General features: G+C 42.0%; 2 protein-coding genes across 12 annotated transcripts in view; one reads left to right on the forward strand and one right to left on the reverse strand.

The window, feature by feature from the left end:
- TMEM241 (transmembrane protein 241) overlaps positions 1-10,582 on the forward strand; it is a 142,769-nt gene extending 132,187 nt beyond the window's left edge. For 3 of the 9 annotated variants that reach the window (XM_045003316.1, XM_045003308.1, XM_045003309.1), the window contains one exon: positions 10,382-10,577. In XM_045003316.1, the coding sequence (XP_044859251.1) occupies positions 10,382-10,422 (41 nt within the window). In that variant the 3' untranslated portion in view covers positions 10,423-10,577. Of the gene's footprint in view, positions 1-10,381 lie in introns of all 9 variants that reach the window. The other 6 variants (XM_045003310.1, XM_045003318.1, XM_045003307.1 and 3 more) reach the window with 5 other exon arrangements.
- Positions 1-18,546, reverse strand: part of CABLES1 (Cdk5 and Abl enzyme substrate 1) — a 113,160-nt gene that overhangs the window by 25,158 nt on the left and 69,456 nt on the right. For 2 of the 3 annotated variants that reach the window (XM_045003304.1, XM_045003306.1), the window contains exon 4: positions 10,162-10,239. The exons of the other annotated variant lie outside the window; for it this stretch is intronic. In XM_045003304.1, coding sequence (XP_044859239.1) covers positions 10,162-10,239 — 78 coding nt within the window. The remainder of the gene's footprint in view (positions 1-10,161; positions 10,240-18,546) is intronic. 3 annotated transcript variants of the gene reach the window in all.

Raw genomic sequence — 18,546 nt, forward strand, 5'->3', positions numbered from 1 at the left:
ACTGTCTATTGCTACCCTCCACCAAAGACCGATGAAATAAGATGATAAAACATACAATACAGAAAGTTCAGATCAGACAACTTCTGCATACTGCACTATACTACTTAAAGTACTTTATAGCTATAAATTCTATAAAACTTTATAGTTTGTTTTACCCATACAGAACAGAAACCAAACCAACCAACCACAAGTGAGTCAAAGAAAGGTGCACCATGCTGGAATTGGGAATCATAACACATCTGTCTCATAACCAAAAGAAAAAGACGAGGATAAAGAGTAGGGTAATGAGATCCACAAATGACTGCTTCCCTGCAACTGCAGGATTTATCTTCTGGAATTTGCCCACCCAATCCCTACATAGGCCTGAAAACACGTCAGCACATATTTAAGTCCTCCCCTCTTGAGCATGGGCTTAGCTTTAAAATACATGCTTAAATCCCATTAACTACAATGGAACTTTAAAATGTGCTTAACATTAGGCACATGCTTAAGCATCTCTCTTCAGGAAGGGCACTATAGGCCTCAGTTCAGTAAAGCACTTTAAGCACCCGCCTAATCAAATTGGTTTCAATGGGACTACTCAAGTTAAGCATGTGCTTAAGTCCTTTGCTGGGTTGGGGCCTTAGGCCCAAAAGAACTGGAAAGTCTACAGAGTGGTGTTAAAGATGAGACACATTGTGAGGCATCTCAGTGGATTTGAGACTAAAGGATTGGAGCCTTAGTTTGTGATGTTTCATATTCGGTATGGTTGAATCTTCAGGAGTTTACCCTGTCCTGCTTCCTTCTGTCCACAATGCAAACTGTCATTCAGTTTATTCTCCCTCAAAACTGGAGGGGGGGAGGGCATGAAGCTCTCCATAAATTACAATCAACTTTTATGAACAGCAAAATGTATCCACCTTCTGGATAAGGCGTTTCTATAATAAAACAAGACTTTGTACTGGGTATTTAACCTTTTGTAAATATGTTAATTTTTAAGTGAATTTAACTTAGTACAATGCTACATTCTCATTTTGTTACCTGATATTTTACTGAGCGATCAGAACAATTATATAAAAATAACCTTCTAGCAGAAGAACCAGATTAAATTCTGTGCACTTGGGAATAAGAGGCTTAAAGGAATACTTTCTGTTAAAAGGAAAAAATGGTATGTGGTATCATTTTTATGATATTTAAGACCCTACTGCATTAGTCCCACAACATAAAAACTTTATTCTAAACAAATACATTTGAAATTAATATATGTTAAAAAATTCCCGAGATGCTAAATTTAATTCTTTGAAATAATATGAAAGCACTCTAGTCTCCTTCCTAAAAAGATTAGGGAGACTATAGAGGAAATTATGCCATTATACAAAACAAAAACCCAAGGAACAGTTTTTATTTAATGCAATCAAAGGGAAAAACCAAAAAGTTAAGTATCTATGCTAACATTCAAAAGGGAGCAAGCGGGCATACTTTAAAAAATCAGCACAGCTGTCTTTCAGAAACGTAGACTCTGAAGATTTAAAAGGAACTGATTCTTCTGTCGGTGAGATCAGGGGCAGCTGACAAGTAAGAGTATAAACTATATTTCCTAAACATTAGCTGAAGTTTAATGAGGAACGGTGACTCAATCTTCTCTGTCACTTTTACTTTACTGAAATGAACATACATCCCTGGGGCCCTGCTACTACAGTGCATTTATTCTCATTCCACTCAAAATTAAGTACTGTTCTGAAAGTGCCACAGAAACACTTTTCAGTCTTCTCCTTTCCCAAAGCCTCTACTTGTAGGTAATATCTGCCGGCTCACTTTGTAAAACATAGTGGTTATTGTTTGGAACCCATCACCCTTGGGCTAGAGAGAGCTTAATTCCTTTTCCTGGAGAGGACTGGTCTAAAATATTGGCCATGTTCTTCTTTACATATAAATGAAGAGACCACTTGAGTGCAGGCACATCCTTCTCCCACGTAATAAAGTGCTTACTTGGAGCATGTAATTCTCTCAGGTCTACACTGTACTATTGTTCTTCTGCCCATTACCAAGACCCTAAAGCAATCCAAGTCTATGTGCATGGGCCGGGCCAAATGGCAGAGGAGGCCCCAAGGACTCACATGGGTTAGCTTTAGGCTCCCTCCTGAGCCAGACACATTTAGAAAAAACCAACCAAACAACCAACCTTTTTGGAGCCTAGGCAAAGTCATTCTGTAGTTACCTTTTTTCTGGAACTATTAATGCAGGGCCAGACTGCAGAAGTTCATTGTACGGGGATGCAGAGAACTAGGGAAATGTGCAAAGAGCCTCTCCCCACTGTAACTCAGCAAGCAACCTGTCACACTTGCAATCCCTGCATTCAGGAGAGCACAGTTAAACACCTGGGGATTGCATGGGCCCCACAGCAGGTAGAGGAGGAGCTGGAACATGTCTGTTTCTTCCTATACAGCTTGTTGAGTGGCCAGTCACACCAGGGGAGATGGACTCCATTGTTCTTTAGGCGCAGTCTCTGCAACACCCCAGTGTACCAGAGAGGGACTGTAACTGTTAAGGCTCTATTCCTTACCAAGCGCCTCATGGGCCGTCTCTTTACTTTGCTCAGTGGCTTGGCCCCCAGACGATCTTATATATATTATTTCTAAGGCTCCAAAGTCTGTGTTTTTTATTATTTATAGTGTGGTAGCACTATTGTAATGACCGGGCCCTGGTTGGTCTAACCCACTTGTGAGCCTAACTGTGTGAAAGTGGATAAAGAATTGATGAAGTGTCACAATAACCTATAACAATGAATGTGGCTGTGGAAAAAGTGCCACAGGGAGACAGACTAAATTAGTCCAAACGAAAAGGCTACTGATATAATTCAAGGATTGTATTAGGGTTATACCTGTAAACAAGAAAAGTGTTGGACCGGTAATCGATTGAACCAAAACTGGTGTGTCGGAAATTAGTCCTAATTGCTAGACAAAATAATAAGAATGGGCTGTTCCACCCATCACTCCCTTTTGGGGTCCTCAAAAAGAAACTTTGGGGGGGTGGGGAAGCTGGCTACCCCGATGCTGGCTGACAGAACAGAAAGGAGCAACCTTCATCATCATTGCTGCCATCCCCCCATATTTTCTGAGACCTTGGGATTTACCAGAATACCATTGGGCCTTGATTGCCTGAACCTGAGAGAGATCCTGACCAGACCAGACCAGAGAGGGGACCCAGATAACACTGCAACTTCCATGGGCTCTGGCTAAATCCTAAACACCATCTGGGATGTGAGACTTTGTCACTCTGCCCCATTGTGTCCTTTTCCTTTCCCACTTTATTTCTTCTCTTTCCCATCCCTCTTTCTTTTGCCTTCTGTTCTATATGAGAGTCTGGCTTAGCCAGCTAAGTCTGTATATTTTGCAACACTGCCATAAGCCTCAGAGGTGCAGCCGTGTTAGTCTGTATCCGCAAAAACCCCAGGATTACTTGTAACACCTCAGAGACTAACAAATTTATTTTAACATAAGCTTTCGTGGACTACAGCCCACTTCATCGGATGCATTCAGTGGAAAAAAAATATAGATATCTATATATATCTTCCTACTGTATTTTCCACGGCATGCATCCGATGAAGTGGGCTGTAGCCCATAAAAGCTTATGCTTAAATAAATTTGTTAGTCTCTAAGGTGCCACAAGTACTCCTGTTCTTTTTGCCATAAGCCCGTGACTAGAGATGCAACTTAAAAAGCCCGACACCGGTACAAGTTTGCCAGGTCTCAGAGTGGCTGATAAAACGATGTGCTATGCCTGTGTTTGTTTCAGCAGTGCAATTGCAAATGAAGGTCAACACCAGAAGCTGCATTTTCTATCTTTGCAATTCTTTTGTGTCTTCTCGGAAACAACAACAACGGCTCCAACCATTTCAACTAACTTCTTCTCTCCCCCCACCCCCAAGGGCAGATATCACTATTGGTCGTACCATATAAGAGACTGTCAAAGAGGGGGGTTTCTTCTAAAGACTCTCTCCAGTTAAAGGAAAGGGAAACAAGGGATGTTGTTAAAATAAAAGTCTTACTTATTACCTTCCATGCCAGGGTGAGGGTCTCTTACATTTCCTTAGTGGATAATAATGCACTGGGTCCTGATTCTCATTGTTTTTTGTCTCCACTGACTTCTATGGAGTTAGTCCAGATTTACGTAAGAGTTACAGAAAAATCAGGCCCTAAACATTTTATTTGTGCACTTTGTATCAGGAAATGCGGTGTTGGGTGGGTGCTATTTACCTACTGTATGTAAAAAATTAAATCTGAAGTTTTGACAGGGTTCAGAGCTCAACATGCTGGTTATTTGGGAGCTACAGTGAAAGTAGTGAAAATGTGCTATTTTCTCTCTCTGCATTTTACTGCAGTACCACAGCATTTTTCCTGGAACAGCATAGTGTGACTTGTGATCCCATGGCAAAATTATTACAGGATAATTACTGGTTTTGATTATTTCTGTCTTATATAGGAAAGAATAAACAATCAGAATAAACAAAAATCGGAGAAGGAACTCTTACCACATGCATTTTAAGCACGGATTAGCTGTCCATAAATCACACATTATTGGATTCAGTAATGAAACATTTCTTGAATGATTCTAAAATGGATGCCTGGATGTGATCCACTGCAAGATTCCTGCTGTGCAGTTGCTCTTTAAACGACAACACTAGCTGAACATTTTTGTGAATTATTTAAAAGTCAATTAAATATTAACCTGACTCCCAGAAACCTAAAAAGAAAAAAAGTCTATTTACAACAACAGGTGCCTGATAAGTGAATTTTATTTGGAAATGTAAGCTCTTCGGGGGATATGGTTAGGAGTAAATATACTCAATGATCCCAGACCATTACAGATTAATTAAGACTAGCCTGAAAACAACAGCACTTCAAATTCATGAGAATCCAAAGTAAAATATTGTTCTCATCCTTCACAGTGAAGAACTCCCATTTTATTGACTCTGTTGCAGGGATAAGGGTAATTATAGCTTTGGCAAGGATCAGATGCCAGACATACCAACAACAAGCCTTTCCTTCACATGCTGACTGAGTCTGCTCACCATACCTGGGCTCCAGTTTTTCACTTCCTAATTGCACTTATTACTGGAACAAGAACTACGGCTACAGTGTATTGGCAGAGGAATCTGAGAAACTGGTACAAAGTCCCTTCCAATTGTATTGTGTACTCTCACTAAGTACATCAAGGACTCAGCATTTCAGCTTCTGCCTTGATATTTTACCTAATATAAGAGAAATCTCAGGAAAATAAATCCTACCACCTTAATGAGGTTTCCTGCTTAATCTCAATATCAAGCCAAAAATACACATAACAATGAAGCTTATACTCCTGACATTAAATAATTTGTAGACTTTGAAAATTTCTCACTGTGGGAACAAAATTAATGAGAAAAAAAAAGCCTATGAATCTGTAATTTTCCACAGCACTATTATTAGTTTTTTTGTTGTGTGGGAGGGGTAAAGTAAAGCAAGGAGCGTTTATCTTTTTCTTTTACTTTCTAAGAATAGATGGAGTTCCTGTTCACCATGTCTACAGAATGATAAACATTCAGGAAATGTGTGCCTGAGGTTGACGATGATGACTTCATCTAAAATTGCCTTAAATACCAAGTTCTGACAAAGGAAAAAAATAGCACAAGAAACTTAGGTTACGTCTACACAGCAGCCGGGAGGTGCAGTTTCCAGTTTAGGAAGACATACAAGTGGTAGCTCTGCTTGAGAGCCAATCGAATTAGAGATTAAATAATCACTATCATATTTTTCTTAATGTACATATTTTGTCTGTGAGACATGCATGTTTATCTCAGCCATTCTAAATAGGTCTGTATGATGTCAGTATAAATCATGCTCAGAAGAGCAAGATTTTGTTCCTTCTTACTGCAGAAACATAAAGATCATAAATACTTTAACCATAAAGAACCTTTCTGAAGCTGAAATGTAACAAGCACAAGTTTGCTGTGGTACTAAACAGGAGTAGATTTATACACCAAACAAATGCAGTGCTTTATAATGCTAAGGCCATTCGTTTTAAGTTTTATGACATATGGTTTCTTTGTACTTAATATAAATAAAATTACAGTCAAGGTCAATCAAGCAGTGCTGGCTTCCTGCAGTTCCCATTAACATCACTGCGGGTGTTAAGCATCTCTCAGATTTGGCCCATAATTATCATGGGAAATAGAGTGTCTATTATTAAAAAATTCAGATGAAGCAATAACATTGTTGCAATATTCCCAGTATATTACAACTGTGTTATGCTGATGTTACATTAGTGAGGATGACCCATGCCACTAGTCAGTACTTAGCTATCTCACAGCGGTATTCTACGGATTATTTTACTTTGGGCTAGATTGTGGCACGCAGTTGAGCCTGTGGAAATTCATAGATTCCAAGGTCAGAAGGGCCCATTGCAATCATCTACTCTAACCTCCTGTATAGCACAGGCAATAGAATGTCCACAAAATAATTCCCAGAGCAGATCTTTTAGAAAAACATCCAAATCTTGATTTTAAAATGGTCAGTGATAGAGAATCCATCATGGCCCTTGTTAAATTCTTCCAATAGTTAATTACTCTCACAGTATTTACACCTTCTTTCCAGTCTGAATTTGTCTAGCCTCAACTTCCAGTCATTGGAGCGTATTATTCCTTTCTCTCCTAGATTGAATATTGCTAAATATTCATTCCCCATATAGGTACGTATAGACTGTAATCAAGTCACCCCTTCACCTTCTCTTTTTTTAAGCTAAAGAGATTGAGCTCTTCTGTCTCTTCTCTGAACCCTCCAATCCTTCTTGAATTGTGAGCACCCAAACTGGACACAGTATTCCAGAAGCAGTTGCACCAGTGCAAAATACAGAGGTAAAATAACCTCCATACGCCTATTCAAGATTCCCCTGCTTATGTATCCCAGGATTCCATTAGCTTTTTTGGACACAGCATCTCACTGAGAGCTTATTTTCAGCTGATTATTCACCATGACACCCAAATCTTTTTCAGACTCACTGCTTCCAAGGATAGAGTTCCTCCATTCTGGAAGTATACCCTACATTCTTTGCTCCCAGATTTACATTTAGCTATATTAAAACTACATTGTTTGCTTGCATCCAGTTTACCAAGAAATCCAGATTGTTCTGAATCAGCAACCCATCCTTTTCATTATTTACCACTCCCCCAATTTTTGTGTCATCCGCAAACTTTCAGTGATGATTTTATGTTTTCTTCCAGGTCATTGATAAAAATGTTAAATAGCACAAAGCCAAGAACCGATCCCTGAGGAACCCCACTGAAAACAGACCTGCTCAATGACTAGTCTGTGTTTACAGTTACATTTTATGACCTAGCAATTAGCCAGTTTTTAATCAATTTAATATGTGCCATGTGACTTTTATATCATTCTAGTTTTTTCATCAAAATATTGTCCGGCACTAAGTCAAACACCTTACAGAAGTCTAAGTGAATTATGTCAACACAATTACCTTTATCAATCAAACTTGTAATCTCATGAAAAATCAGGTCTCTTTGACAGGATCTGTTTTCCATAAACCCATGTTGCTTTGCATTAATTACATTACCCTCCTTTAATTCTTTATTAATCGAGTTCCATATTAACTGCTCCATTATCTTGCCTGGGATTGACGTCAGGCTGTCATGCCTATAATTACCTGGGTCAGCCCGTTTACCCTTTTTAAAAATTGGCACATTTGCTTTCTTACTTCTGGAACTTCCCCAGTGCTCCAAGACTTATTTAAAAATCAATGTTAATGGTCCAGCAAGCTCCTCAGTCAGTTCTTTTAAAATTCTTGGATGCAAGTTATCTGGACCAGCTGATTTAAAAATGTCTAAGGGCTTGGCTACACTGGAGAGTTGCAGCGCTGGTGGTGGCTTTACAGCGCTGCAACTCACTCACCGTCCACACTTGCAAGGCACATACAGCGCTGTATCTCCCTGGCTACAGCGCTGGCTGTACTCCACGTCTGCCTGGGGAATAATGACTGCAGCGCTGGTGCTGCAGCGCTGGAGTGCCAGTGTAAACAGTGATTAATCTTACTACGCTGTAACTGACCTCCAGAATTTTCCCATAATGCTTTTAAGTAAAGATAACACTCTTCGTTTTGTTGTGAACTCGAGGCTCCCGGAGCTGCTTATCTAAAAAACAAACACAGCTACTGTTTGCTGTGAATGAGGCAGGCAGGGGGATGAATGTCTACAGCCTAGTGTTTGCTTGAGGAGAGAAACAGCACGGTGGGGAGGGGGGGAAAGGGAGTCCGTAGGAGCAGCTGCTTATCTGGTCTGCAGGCTATTTGCATTTAAGAGTGAATGAGGGGTCGGGGAAGTGGTCAGAATCTGCACTCCAAAAATCCACTCACTCTCTCTCCCCCACCTCCCTGTCACACTCCACCCCACCCCCCTCTTTTTGAAAAGCACGTTGCAGCCACTTGAACGCTGGGATAGCTGCCCATAATGCACCACTCCCAACACCGCTGTAAATGCTGCAAATGTGGCCACACTGCAGCGCTGGTAACTGTCAGTGTGGCCACACTCCAGCGCTTTCCCTACACAGCTGTACGAAGACAGCTGTAACTCCCAACGCTGCACACCTGCAAGTGTAGCCAAGCCCTCACTTTGGTAGCTTCTGCTTAACATTCTCCAGACACTCTAATGGAATAGAGTGTTATCACTATATGATAAGACTGTATAACATGTTTTTTCCCAAATACAGAAAAGAAATATTTATTCTGCCTTTTCTGCATTATTATTGATAATTCTACCATTTCCATCTAGTAATGGACCAATATCATTGTCAATATCACATCATATTTTTGTTCCTAATATATTAAAAAAAATCTTTATTGTTCTTAACTCTGATGGCCATAGATTTCTCCTGGTGTCCCTTGCCTTCCCTTATCAATTTTCCATGATTCCTAATGTGTCTATCTCTCTCTCTATATATTTACAGCTGCCTTCACTTCCTCTTTAAACCAGATAGTTTTTTTTAAACCAGCATAGCCTTCTTCCTCTAATGTGGTATTGTGGCTTTTGGGGCATCAAGTAAGGTGTTCTTAAATGATTCTCAATTGTTATTCACATTTTTCTGATTAAATTCTGCCTCCCAGGTGATTTTCCTCATTATCACTGCAATTCAGAAGGCATAGCCCCTTGCTTTCAGTCTTTCAAAGGCATATTCAGCTCTCTGAGATAGCAGTTAAATTCCACATTCCAGTGATCATAAATGCACTGCAATGCACTACAGACGTAAACTGCTAATGTTTCAAGATTTGCTTGATGCATCTTTCCAGTTTAATTAGCTAAAGAATTTTTTTTCTCAAAGACAGGATAATTGACCCAATTTCACCATATGGTATTTGCTTCTTTTGTACACAAAACAATTTGCTATGAATTACTCAAACACTGAACAGTAATGCTAAAAAACTTTACTGAAAACAATGAGCCAAATTCATCTCTGATGTACTTTAGTGATATTAGAAAAGGGATGAATTTGACCCAAAGTGATCTGTGGGTGTCCTTTCTCACACTGTTACCCAACTTCACATATCCTAATTTGATGTCTTCACTTATGTGGTTTCAGTTTGGAATGATGGGCATTGCACGTTCCGTATCTTTGGAAAATTACAAACCTATTGGCCCAGATCTTCAGCTGGTATTACCTGGCATAGCTCCACTGAAGACACTGACACCAATTGAGGATCTGGCCCATGGCTTATTAAGTTATTTGTCTCCATTTTTACAACTGGTGTTTTCAGTAATTGAATACAGTTTTTAAACCATTTTAATGAAATAGTTCAATTAACAGTATTTTGTTTGAATTCAATCATTTCTCTACAGTGCTGGAAACTAGATACTGTAGCATTGTTCTAGTGTAGGAGAACCAGAAAGGGAAAGCTGACTATATATAAAAGTAATAGTGTCTAGAATATCTGCATTGTCCAAGATGAGTGAAGCATGAAAAACAAACACAAAGATAAGGAAATCTGTGATTTAAAAATATGATTTTAACCTGATACTATAGCACAAATCAAATATTTATCTTTTGGGGGAAGATATTTAAAAACAACAGCCCTATTGTCTGTATTCAGTACTATATATGCTGTTATGACCCAAAGAGACGAGGTAGTATGCATAAATATACATACCCGATTTGGGTACAGTCTCGATACGGCAGCACTGAAAATATGCTACAGAAGGATCTTCTGCCACTGATAAGGACTATTCTAAAAAAATAAACAAAAATCAAAGACTAAAATTAAAAAAAAAATCTCACAGCAATAAACAAAGCAAACAACAAGCGTTAGCATTCAGGCATTTAGCAATTAAAAGCTTCTACCATTGACAATTTTGTCCTTCTCTTTTTAGAAGTTGGTGCTGTGTTCCATGGAAAAATACTGTACAACTGAATGATTTACAGGAAACCTGAATTACACTGCCTCACATCACCTACTCATCATATAGACAGCTAACAGAGCTGAAGTTCCCAAGTTCCATACTGAGGTTCTATTTAATAATTTCACTTGTACGGTAAAGGAAGTTTGACGATAGGCTGTATTTGTAATAAAATATGAAATGCATATACTTGGTATTGGTTGAATCAATCTACCCTAGACATGTCAAGTTATAAATCATAATTCAAGCAATTTCAAATACGTTTAAAAACAATGCTCTTTGAGAGAGATCATTAGAGAAGTATAAAAACCTCATAACATTTTAAAAAATGTATTCCTATTATAACATCAGTAATTCTTCTTGTTTAAAAAAATAGTAAAGCACTCCTTTGCATTTTTAACATGATCCTTTATTACCAGTTCAAGACTGGTAAACAATTAATTTTAAACCGATTTAGGTACACTGATCAGAAGCAAAACACAAAAGTTTCAGACAACTATTCATAGAATAAAAAGCCAGACAGGACCTTTGTGATCATCTAGTCTGACTTCTTGTATAACACAGGCCATATACGGCTTCCCTGAATTAATTTCTGATTGAATTTAAGCATATCTTTTAGAAAAACATACAATCTTGATTTAAAAGTTTCCATGATTGAGAATCCACCACAACCCTTGTTAAGTTGCTTCAGTGATTAATTATCCACACTGTAAAAAAATTTACATCTTAGTTCAAGTCTGAATTGGTCTAGCTTCAACTTCCAGTCACTGGATCTTGTTATGTCACTATCTGCTAGATTGAAGAGTCTTCTATAATCAAATTTCTGTTCATCATGTAGATATAAACTATGATCAAGTCAACCCTTAACCTCCTCTTTGATAAATTAAATAGATTGAATTCCTTGAGTCTATCACTATAAGGCAGGTTTTCCAATCTTTTAACAATTTTTGCAGCTTTTCTCTGAACCCTCTCAAATTTATGAGCATCTTTCTTGAATTGTAGACACCAGAACTGCACAGACTTCTAGTGTCAAATACAGAGGGAATATAAACTCCCTATTACTACCTCAGATTCCACTCTCTATGCCTTCAAACATTGCATTAACCCTTTTGGCCACAGCTTCATACTAGGGGCTCATTTTCAACTAATTATCCAGCATAACCTCCAAGTCTTTTTTCAGAGTCACTGCTTCCCAGGACAGAGTCCCCCATCCTGGAGGTGTGGCCTGCTCTCTCTGTTCCTAGATGCATGACTTTACATTTGGCCATATTAAAGTGTACAGTTTGCTTGCACCCAGTTTACCAAGAGATACAGATTGCTCTGTATCAGTGACCTGTATTCATTATTTCCAACTCCCCCAATTTTTGTGTCATCTGCAAACTTTATCAGTGATGATTTTATGTTTTCTTCCAGGTTATTGATAAAATGTTAAATAGCATAGTAGGACCAAGAATAGATCCAGCTGACCACACTAGAAACACACCCATTCAATTACTATTTTGTTTACAATTACATTTTGAGACCTATCAGTTAGCCAGTTATTGATCCATTTAATATGTGCTATGTTGATTATGTATCATTCTAGAGTCATCGTCAAAACATTATGTGGTCCCAAGTCAAACGCCTCACAGAAGTCTAAGTATATCAGGGCCGCCCAGAGGATTCCGGGGGCCCGGGGTCTTCGGCGGCGGGGGGCCCTTCCGTTCCGGGACCCGCCGCCGAAGTGCCCCGAAGACCCGCGGCGGGGCCCCCCCCGCCCCCGAATTACCGCCGAAGCCGGACCCGCCGCCGAAGTGCAGCCCGGTCTTCGGCGGTAATTCGGCGGAAGGGGGGGCCCCGCCGCGGGTCTTCGGGGCACTTCGGTGGCGAGTCCTGGAAGGGCCCCCCGCCGCCGAATTACCGCCGAAGACCGGGCTGCACTTCGGCGGCGGGTCCCGCTCCGTCTTGGGCAGTAATTCACCAGCGGGGGGGGGTCCGTCCGCGCCCGGGCGGAAGGACCCCCCGCCGGCGAAGACCGGGAGCAGAAGAAGCTCCTGCGTCCGGCCCCGCGAGAGTTTTCCGCCCCCCCCCCCGGAGCGAGTGAAGGACCCCGCTCCAGGGGCCCCGAAAAACTCTGGTGGGGACCCCTGTGGGGCTCGGGGCCTGGGGCAAATTGCCCCTCTTGGCCCCCCTCTGGGCGGCCCTGAAGTATATTACATGAACACTGTTGTCTTTCACACAAAATTTGTAATCTCATCGAAGAGGGATATCAGGCTAGTTTGACAAGATCTATTTTCCATAAACCCATATTGATTGGCATTAATTACTGAAGGTAATGACGAAGCGGATGAGAGTGGATCGATGAAGATCATTTTCACCAGAAAAAAAACTACACAAACTACTGTAACAGTAAACAGCTGGCATTTTTTAATGTCTCCACTTTCCTCACTAATGCTGGATTATTCACTGCTTTTGGACACTGAGGGCTTCCCTGCATGGCACTTGGCAAAGCATGCTAGAAGAGTGTGATTTGTAAAATGCTCTAACAAGCCACGCTCCAACTGACTTGTGTGGACCCTGCTGGTGTGCTCTAAAAGATACTTAGATTGCATTTACATAGTCCCAAACAGGACTATGGTTGGCAAGCAGACTGTGCTTCATCCTGTCACATTTTGAGTTTATCATGATGGTCTGTGCACTTATGACCTCCAGGCTTGATTAGTGCAATGCACTATACCTAGGAATAAAATGCTGACCTTGAAAATTCCCTATTTTTTGTTTCAGAATGCTGCCAATACCTACTTGGCAACCTGGCTTCCACAAGCATATCACTCTGGTGCGTTACACTCTGATTCCCCTCTCTTACATATCTGCCACAAACTTCAGTGGGGGCAGGAATTCACCCCTCATTTTTACTCTTTGCATTACATTGGTCAAAGCTTGGTGATAAGCTCAGTGCAAGGACCATTTTTAGTTCAGTGTCAGTAAAGTACCAAGTACATCTACAGGGCTACAACATAAGACATTTTAATTAAAATTACAGATAAGCCCTCAGCAATTGTGCTATTCTAAAGCATCACCACCACAGTAGCCAAACGGCATCCACAATTCTCCAATATGCGGAAGCACACTTAAGTTGCCCAGAGAGTTGCTTCATGCTGCTCCCGGCACCCACCAGGGGGATCCTGAATAGCTGAGAGCACAGACACTGACTTTTCAAACTGCCGGGGTGTGCTCGACCCCTGGTTCTGCCCCAGGCCCTGTCCCCACTTCACCCCTTCCCCTAAAGCCCCACCCCACCTTTATCCACCCCCATTCCACTCCCACCCCATCTCTTCCCATCCAGTTCTGCCCCCTTCCCTGACTGCACTGTGTCCCTGCTCAACCCCCTCCCTCCCAGCCTCCCTGCATGCCATGAAACAGCTGTTCGAGGTGGGTGGGAGGCATGGAAAGAGAGGGGGAGGCACTGATCCGTGGGGTGGGAGGTGCTAGGGGTGGGGTGGAGGGGCTGCCCTTGGGTGCTCAGAATCCACCATTTTTTCCCCGTGGGTGCTCCAACCCCGGAGCACCCACAGAGTCAGTGCCTATAGCTGAGAAGTTAGTCATCTTTCTCCTGGAACATTCCATTATAGCAGGAATATTTTCTTCTTTTACAAAAAATGTATTTGAAGAAGTCTTCAGTGAAGAGAATATTTATGCTGCAATAATAAGCAAATGCAAAAATGTTTTCTAATAATAACCAACTACATACTAGTGAGAGGACTTCTTACAGCATCAGAGTATTATCTCATTCTTTGTCTAGGTGCCAAAATACTTTTTATCTAACCTGTCACCAAGACAGCACTTTACCCTATAAGATGCCTTAATGGTATTAAAGTCAACTATAAAGCAAGATGGATGTGTTTTTCACATTTGAGAAAGACAGTCAACAAACACAAAAGCTGGCATAAGATTCACTTTCTGCTCACCACTGCTTATTGCCAAACAATTTTATTACTCAGAGCAGTTCCCTCACTCACTGAAAGCCTTGTTTGCTGATGTACGCAACTTGGCACCATTTTTCAGGCTGACATCAGAAAACATCTTTGAATTCTGAAAACCACAATACCCCCCAGACATACTCTGCCTCCCTGCTGCTTCTGGAAATTCAGCTTTTTCCACCAACGCCCTACTCCTCCCTGAAAAATCCCATGATATTAAAAGAAAACCAAACTGGTGCCTTCACATGTCCACATGTAGAGATAGCCCTTATACAATGAGATCTCACCAAGAAAAACTTTATATATATATATATATATATTAGGGATTCCTGGGGGAATTCTGCACCAAAAATGTTAAAAAATTGTACACAGTATTTTAAAATTCTGCAAAATTCTGCATATTTTATTTGTCAAAATAATCAATCTGGTTTCAATTATTTTCTTAAACTACAATATAATGGATGGAGAATGGAAGTGGGGAGCTTTGGAGGAAATCCCCAAACCCTCCTGCCTAATAGTAATGTAGCTAGGTTTGACCCTTTATTTCTAGTTATTAGTCAACAAACATATGCAGCCATATGCTTAGTGTGGCTAGAGAACCAAACTCACAATATTGGCTACTGACCATCTCCAGGAAGGTCAGTAGCAAACAGTTCATGGAACACATTTTGATAGGAAATTTTTTCAGTCCAAAAATTTAGATCAGTTCTAATCACTAAAGCACCATAAACATTTATGAGGCCATACTGTCCTTTACACCACTCTGGCAATGTAAAGGAGCCTTAAAACTTTTACATCTGTTTTATACTCCTGGGGGAATTCACTAAGAACAATGGGAACAATTCACTAAGCAGGCAGGCTGCTACTCTCTATTCTGCCTAAGGGGACAGAGCCTGCCCTATTCCTACCTCCTCAGAAACACCCTGATGCCCTGCCCCTCCACACCGAGAGTGCTGCAATAGTGAGCGAGAGGGACAGAGTGACACACACACACACACACACACACACACACACACACACACACACACACACACACACACACACACACACACACACACACACACACACACACACACACACACACACACACACCTGCCCAGTACAACCCCCGGCAGTGATTTACATCTCTATTGGCTGCTCTGGGTGCCCAAACCAACCTGCTTGTGCTGCTGTGGAGGGGCGTGAGAGTGCTCTTCCAGCTTCCATTTGCTTTCCCATCAGAAGGAAGTCATTTTTCTGCAGGGAAGCAAAAAAATCTGCAGGGGACATGAATTTTGCACGCACACAGTGATGAAGAATTCCCCCAAGAGTAATTAGGTATCAAAAAGGAAGAAAACAGGTAACAGCACAGTAATTCCAGGGTAGCTTGGGGGAAAAAACAGCTACTTTTCCCACTCAATTTTGAGCTCCAGTCTCCTCTCCTTCCATAAACAGAGTAGGACCCTGATCCCACAAAGCTCTCCTGGAGACAATAGAAGGAGTGTGTTCTGTCTCCATGGTAATGGCCTCTTTTATCTGAGACCTCAAGGAAGCTCCTTTACCAGAACTTCATGGGGTTGGTGCACTGCAGGGTTTTGGGATTGGATGGGAAGCAGCAATGAACAGCTACTCCCCACCAGTGTCATCCTCTGCTTACCCTGGACACTTCCTTACACAAACCTGACTGTGAGCTGCCTGAAGCAGCATGAACTCTTGCTGAATTTGTTCTATGGCTGCCACTGCACAGCTGCCAAGGGGGTTTTACCAGGGAGGCCACAGCAGCAGTGTGGAGGGCTAGTACTTCCACAGGAATGAGGCTCACTTCCCTGCAGGTTCCAGAGCTTCACAGTCTTGGGACGCCCCTGCCCCTGCCTCTGCCTCTTACCCAGGGCATGTAACCCTTTGGCCACTTCACAAGGTGACCGTCCTGATATAAGCAGCAGGTATAAAGACAGCCAAAGCTTCTGAGGAGACCATTTTCAAAAGCAACAAAATCCTGTTTTTTCTGGATCTACTGATGATCCAAGCAAGAAGGGGAGACGACTTTTATTTCCCCCCATAAATGTGCATTTGGAGAGGAAGGTGTAGAGGCAACTATCCTATTCTCAGAAAAACTCTGAGTTACTGCTGAGGAGAAAATATTTTGAGAGAGGTGAAATTTGCACCAATGTTTCTGGACAAGAAGAGAAGTAACTCAGCTGACTTAAAGAGGAGGAAGAATTAAAATCTGTTTCTCTCTTTCTCAAGCGCTTGCCAAGGGAAATTACTGTGTTGACAAAATTCTGTGACCTTCTAGGAAGCTGAACCATGTGATATATACTTAGACTTAGTCCAGTATTCCAGCCCCTGTTCATTAAGTTTAACTGTTGTGGCTTTGCTCCCCTGCGTACAAAAACAACAGATGGACACACGCGCCATGCTGTCTGGGAAGGTTTTCATAGAACCATAGAATGTAGGGGTGGAAGGGACCTCAAAAGGTCATCAAATCCAGCCCCAGGTGCTGAGGCAGGACCTACCATACCTGGACCATCCCTGACACGTGTCTGTCTATACTGTTCTTAAAATCCTTCTACAGTCTCTCTTGGAAGCCAATTCCAGAGTTTAACTACTTTTATAGTTAGAAAGTTTTTCCTAATATCTAACGAAAGCTCCCTTGCTGCACATTAAACCCATTACTTCTTGTCCTATCTTCAACAGACATGGAGAGCAATTGATGCTCATCCTCTTTGTAGCAGCCCTTATCAAATCCCTTCCCATCTTCTTTTCTTAAAATTAACTATGCCCAGTTTTTTAACCTTTCCTTATAGGTCAGATTTTTCTAAACCTTTTATTATTTGTGTTGCTCTATTTTGGACTTTTCCTGTTGTGTTTTCCCCTTAAGTGACTTATCTTTGTGGTTCCAGCTCTTCCATTTACTAAAAAAGTGGAGGACATTGAACCAAGAGGAACACCACCTCTTAGTATACATATATATTTATATGCTAAGTTTAGAGTGCAGCAATTTTTATATTAATTAATTAGTTTATGTAATATGTTTGTAAATAATGACATGTTTTATGACAGGACTTTATTGCTCAAAGAGGTTATGGATTTATGATGTTCTGCTTTTGGCCCAAACCAAAATCTTAAAAGAAATGGGATGGGATGGGGGGGAGGGGAGGAGAAGTAGTCTTTTTTTTAACTCTAGGGGGAATTCCACACCATTGCACACATTAAGAATTCATGTCCTCTGCAGAGTTCTCTGCTTCCCTGCAGAAAAATGACTTTCTGATGGGGAAGCAAAGGGAAGCTACAAGAGCAGTCACATGACCTTCCCCAGCAATTTGGGTGCATCGTTTCCTGCCCTTGGAGCAGCTGGCCGAGAGGTAAATCATGGTGGGGTTAGGGAGGCACAGTTGTGGACACCCACGGGTGTAGTTTGAGGGGGTACACGGGGTCACGTGCCACTGCCCTCCCCCAATTTCTGCGAATGCCAATCTGCCAAGGACTTGCGCTGCTCAGCTTGCCGGGAGACAGGGGGGCTCAGTGGTTCCCATGCTGCACCTCCCCCTGGCATGTTTCTGGTTTGCTTGGCCCTTCTCCCTGCAAACTGGGCCCAGGCAGGGAGTGGAGAAGGTGGGAGGGAAGAGCTTCTCTCCTGCTGGGTGAGGGAGAGTGGCTGCTCTGGCTCGCTGACACCCCCCTGCCCCGGGTCCTAGTGCCTGCCATATTCTCCTTCTGTGTGTGCTGGGTGTCCTGCATGGCCACAATCCTGTTTTCTGTACAATGGTGAGTGAATGTGGTGGAGTAGGGTAGGGTAGGGTGGTGGAATAGGATGTGATGGGATAGGCCAGGGGGAAGAGAAAGGCATAGGGAATGGGACAGCAGGAGGGGGATGTGGGAGTGAGGGGAGGGGTATAGGGGCAGGAGACAGTGGGGAGAGGAAGGCGCAGTGGGGAAAGGGTAGCATCCAGACCCCCACCCCACCAGATTCTCCCTGGACCTCCCACTGAGCCACCTGCACCTAGATTGCCCCAAACAGAACCCTCTTACCCCACACCTGGATCCCCTGAACTAAGCACCTCCACAGTTAGATCCTGCTTGCACACACCTGGCATGCCTGGTGCAGAGGGGCAGGCCCCGGGGTGTTTCTGGGGCAGGCTCGGCTCTTGAGCTGTGTCAGGGTTCGGTGTAGCCTCACCGCTGAGTCTGTGTCCCAGA

The sequence above is a fragment of the Mauremys mutica genome, chromosome 2, assembly GCF_020497125.1.
Source record: "Mauremys mutica isolate MM-2020 ecotype Southern chromosome 2, ASM2049712v1, whole genome shotgun sequence".
Lineage (NCBI taxonomy): Eukaryota > Metazoa > Chordata > Testudines > Geoemydidae > Mauremys > Mauremys mutica.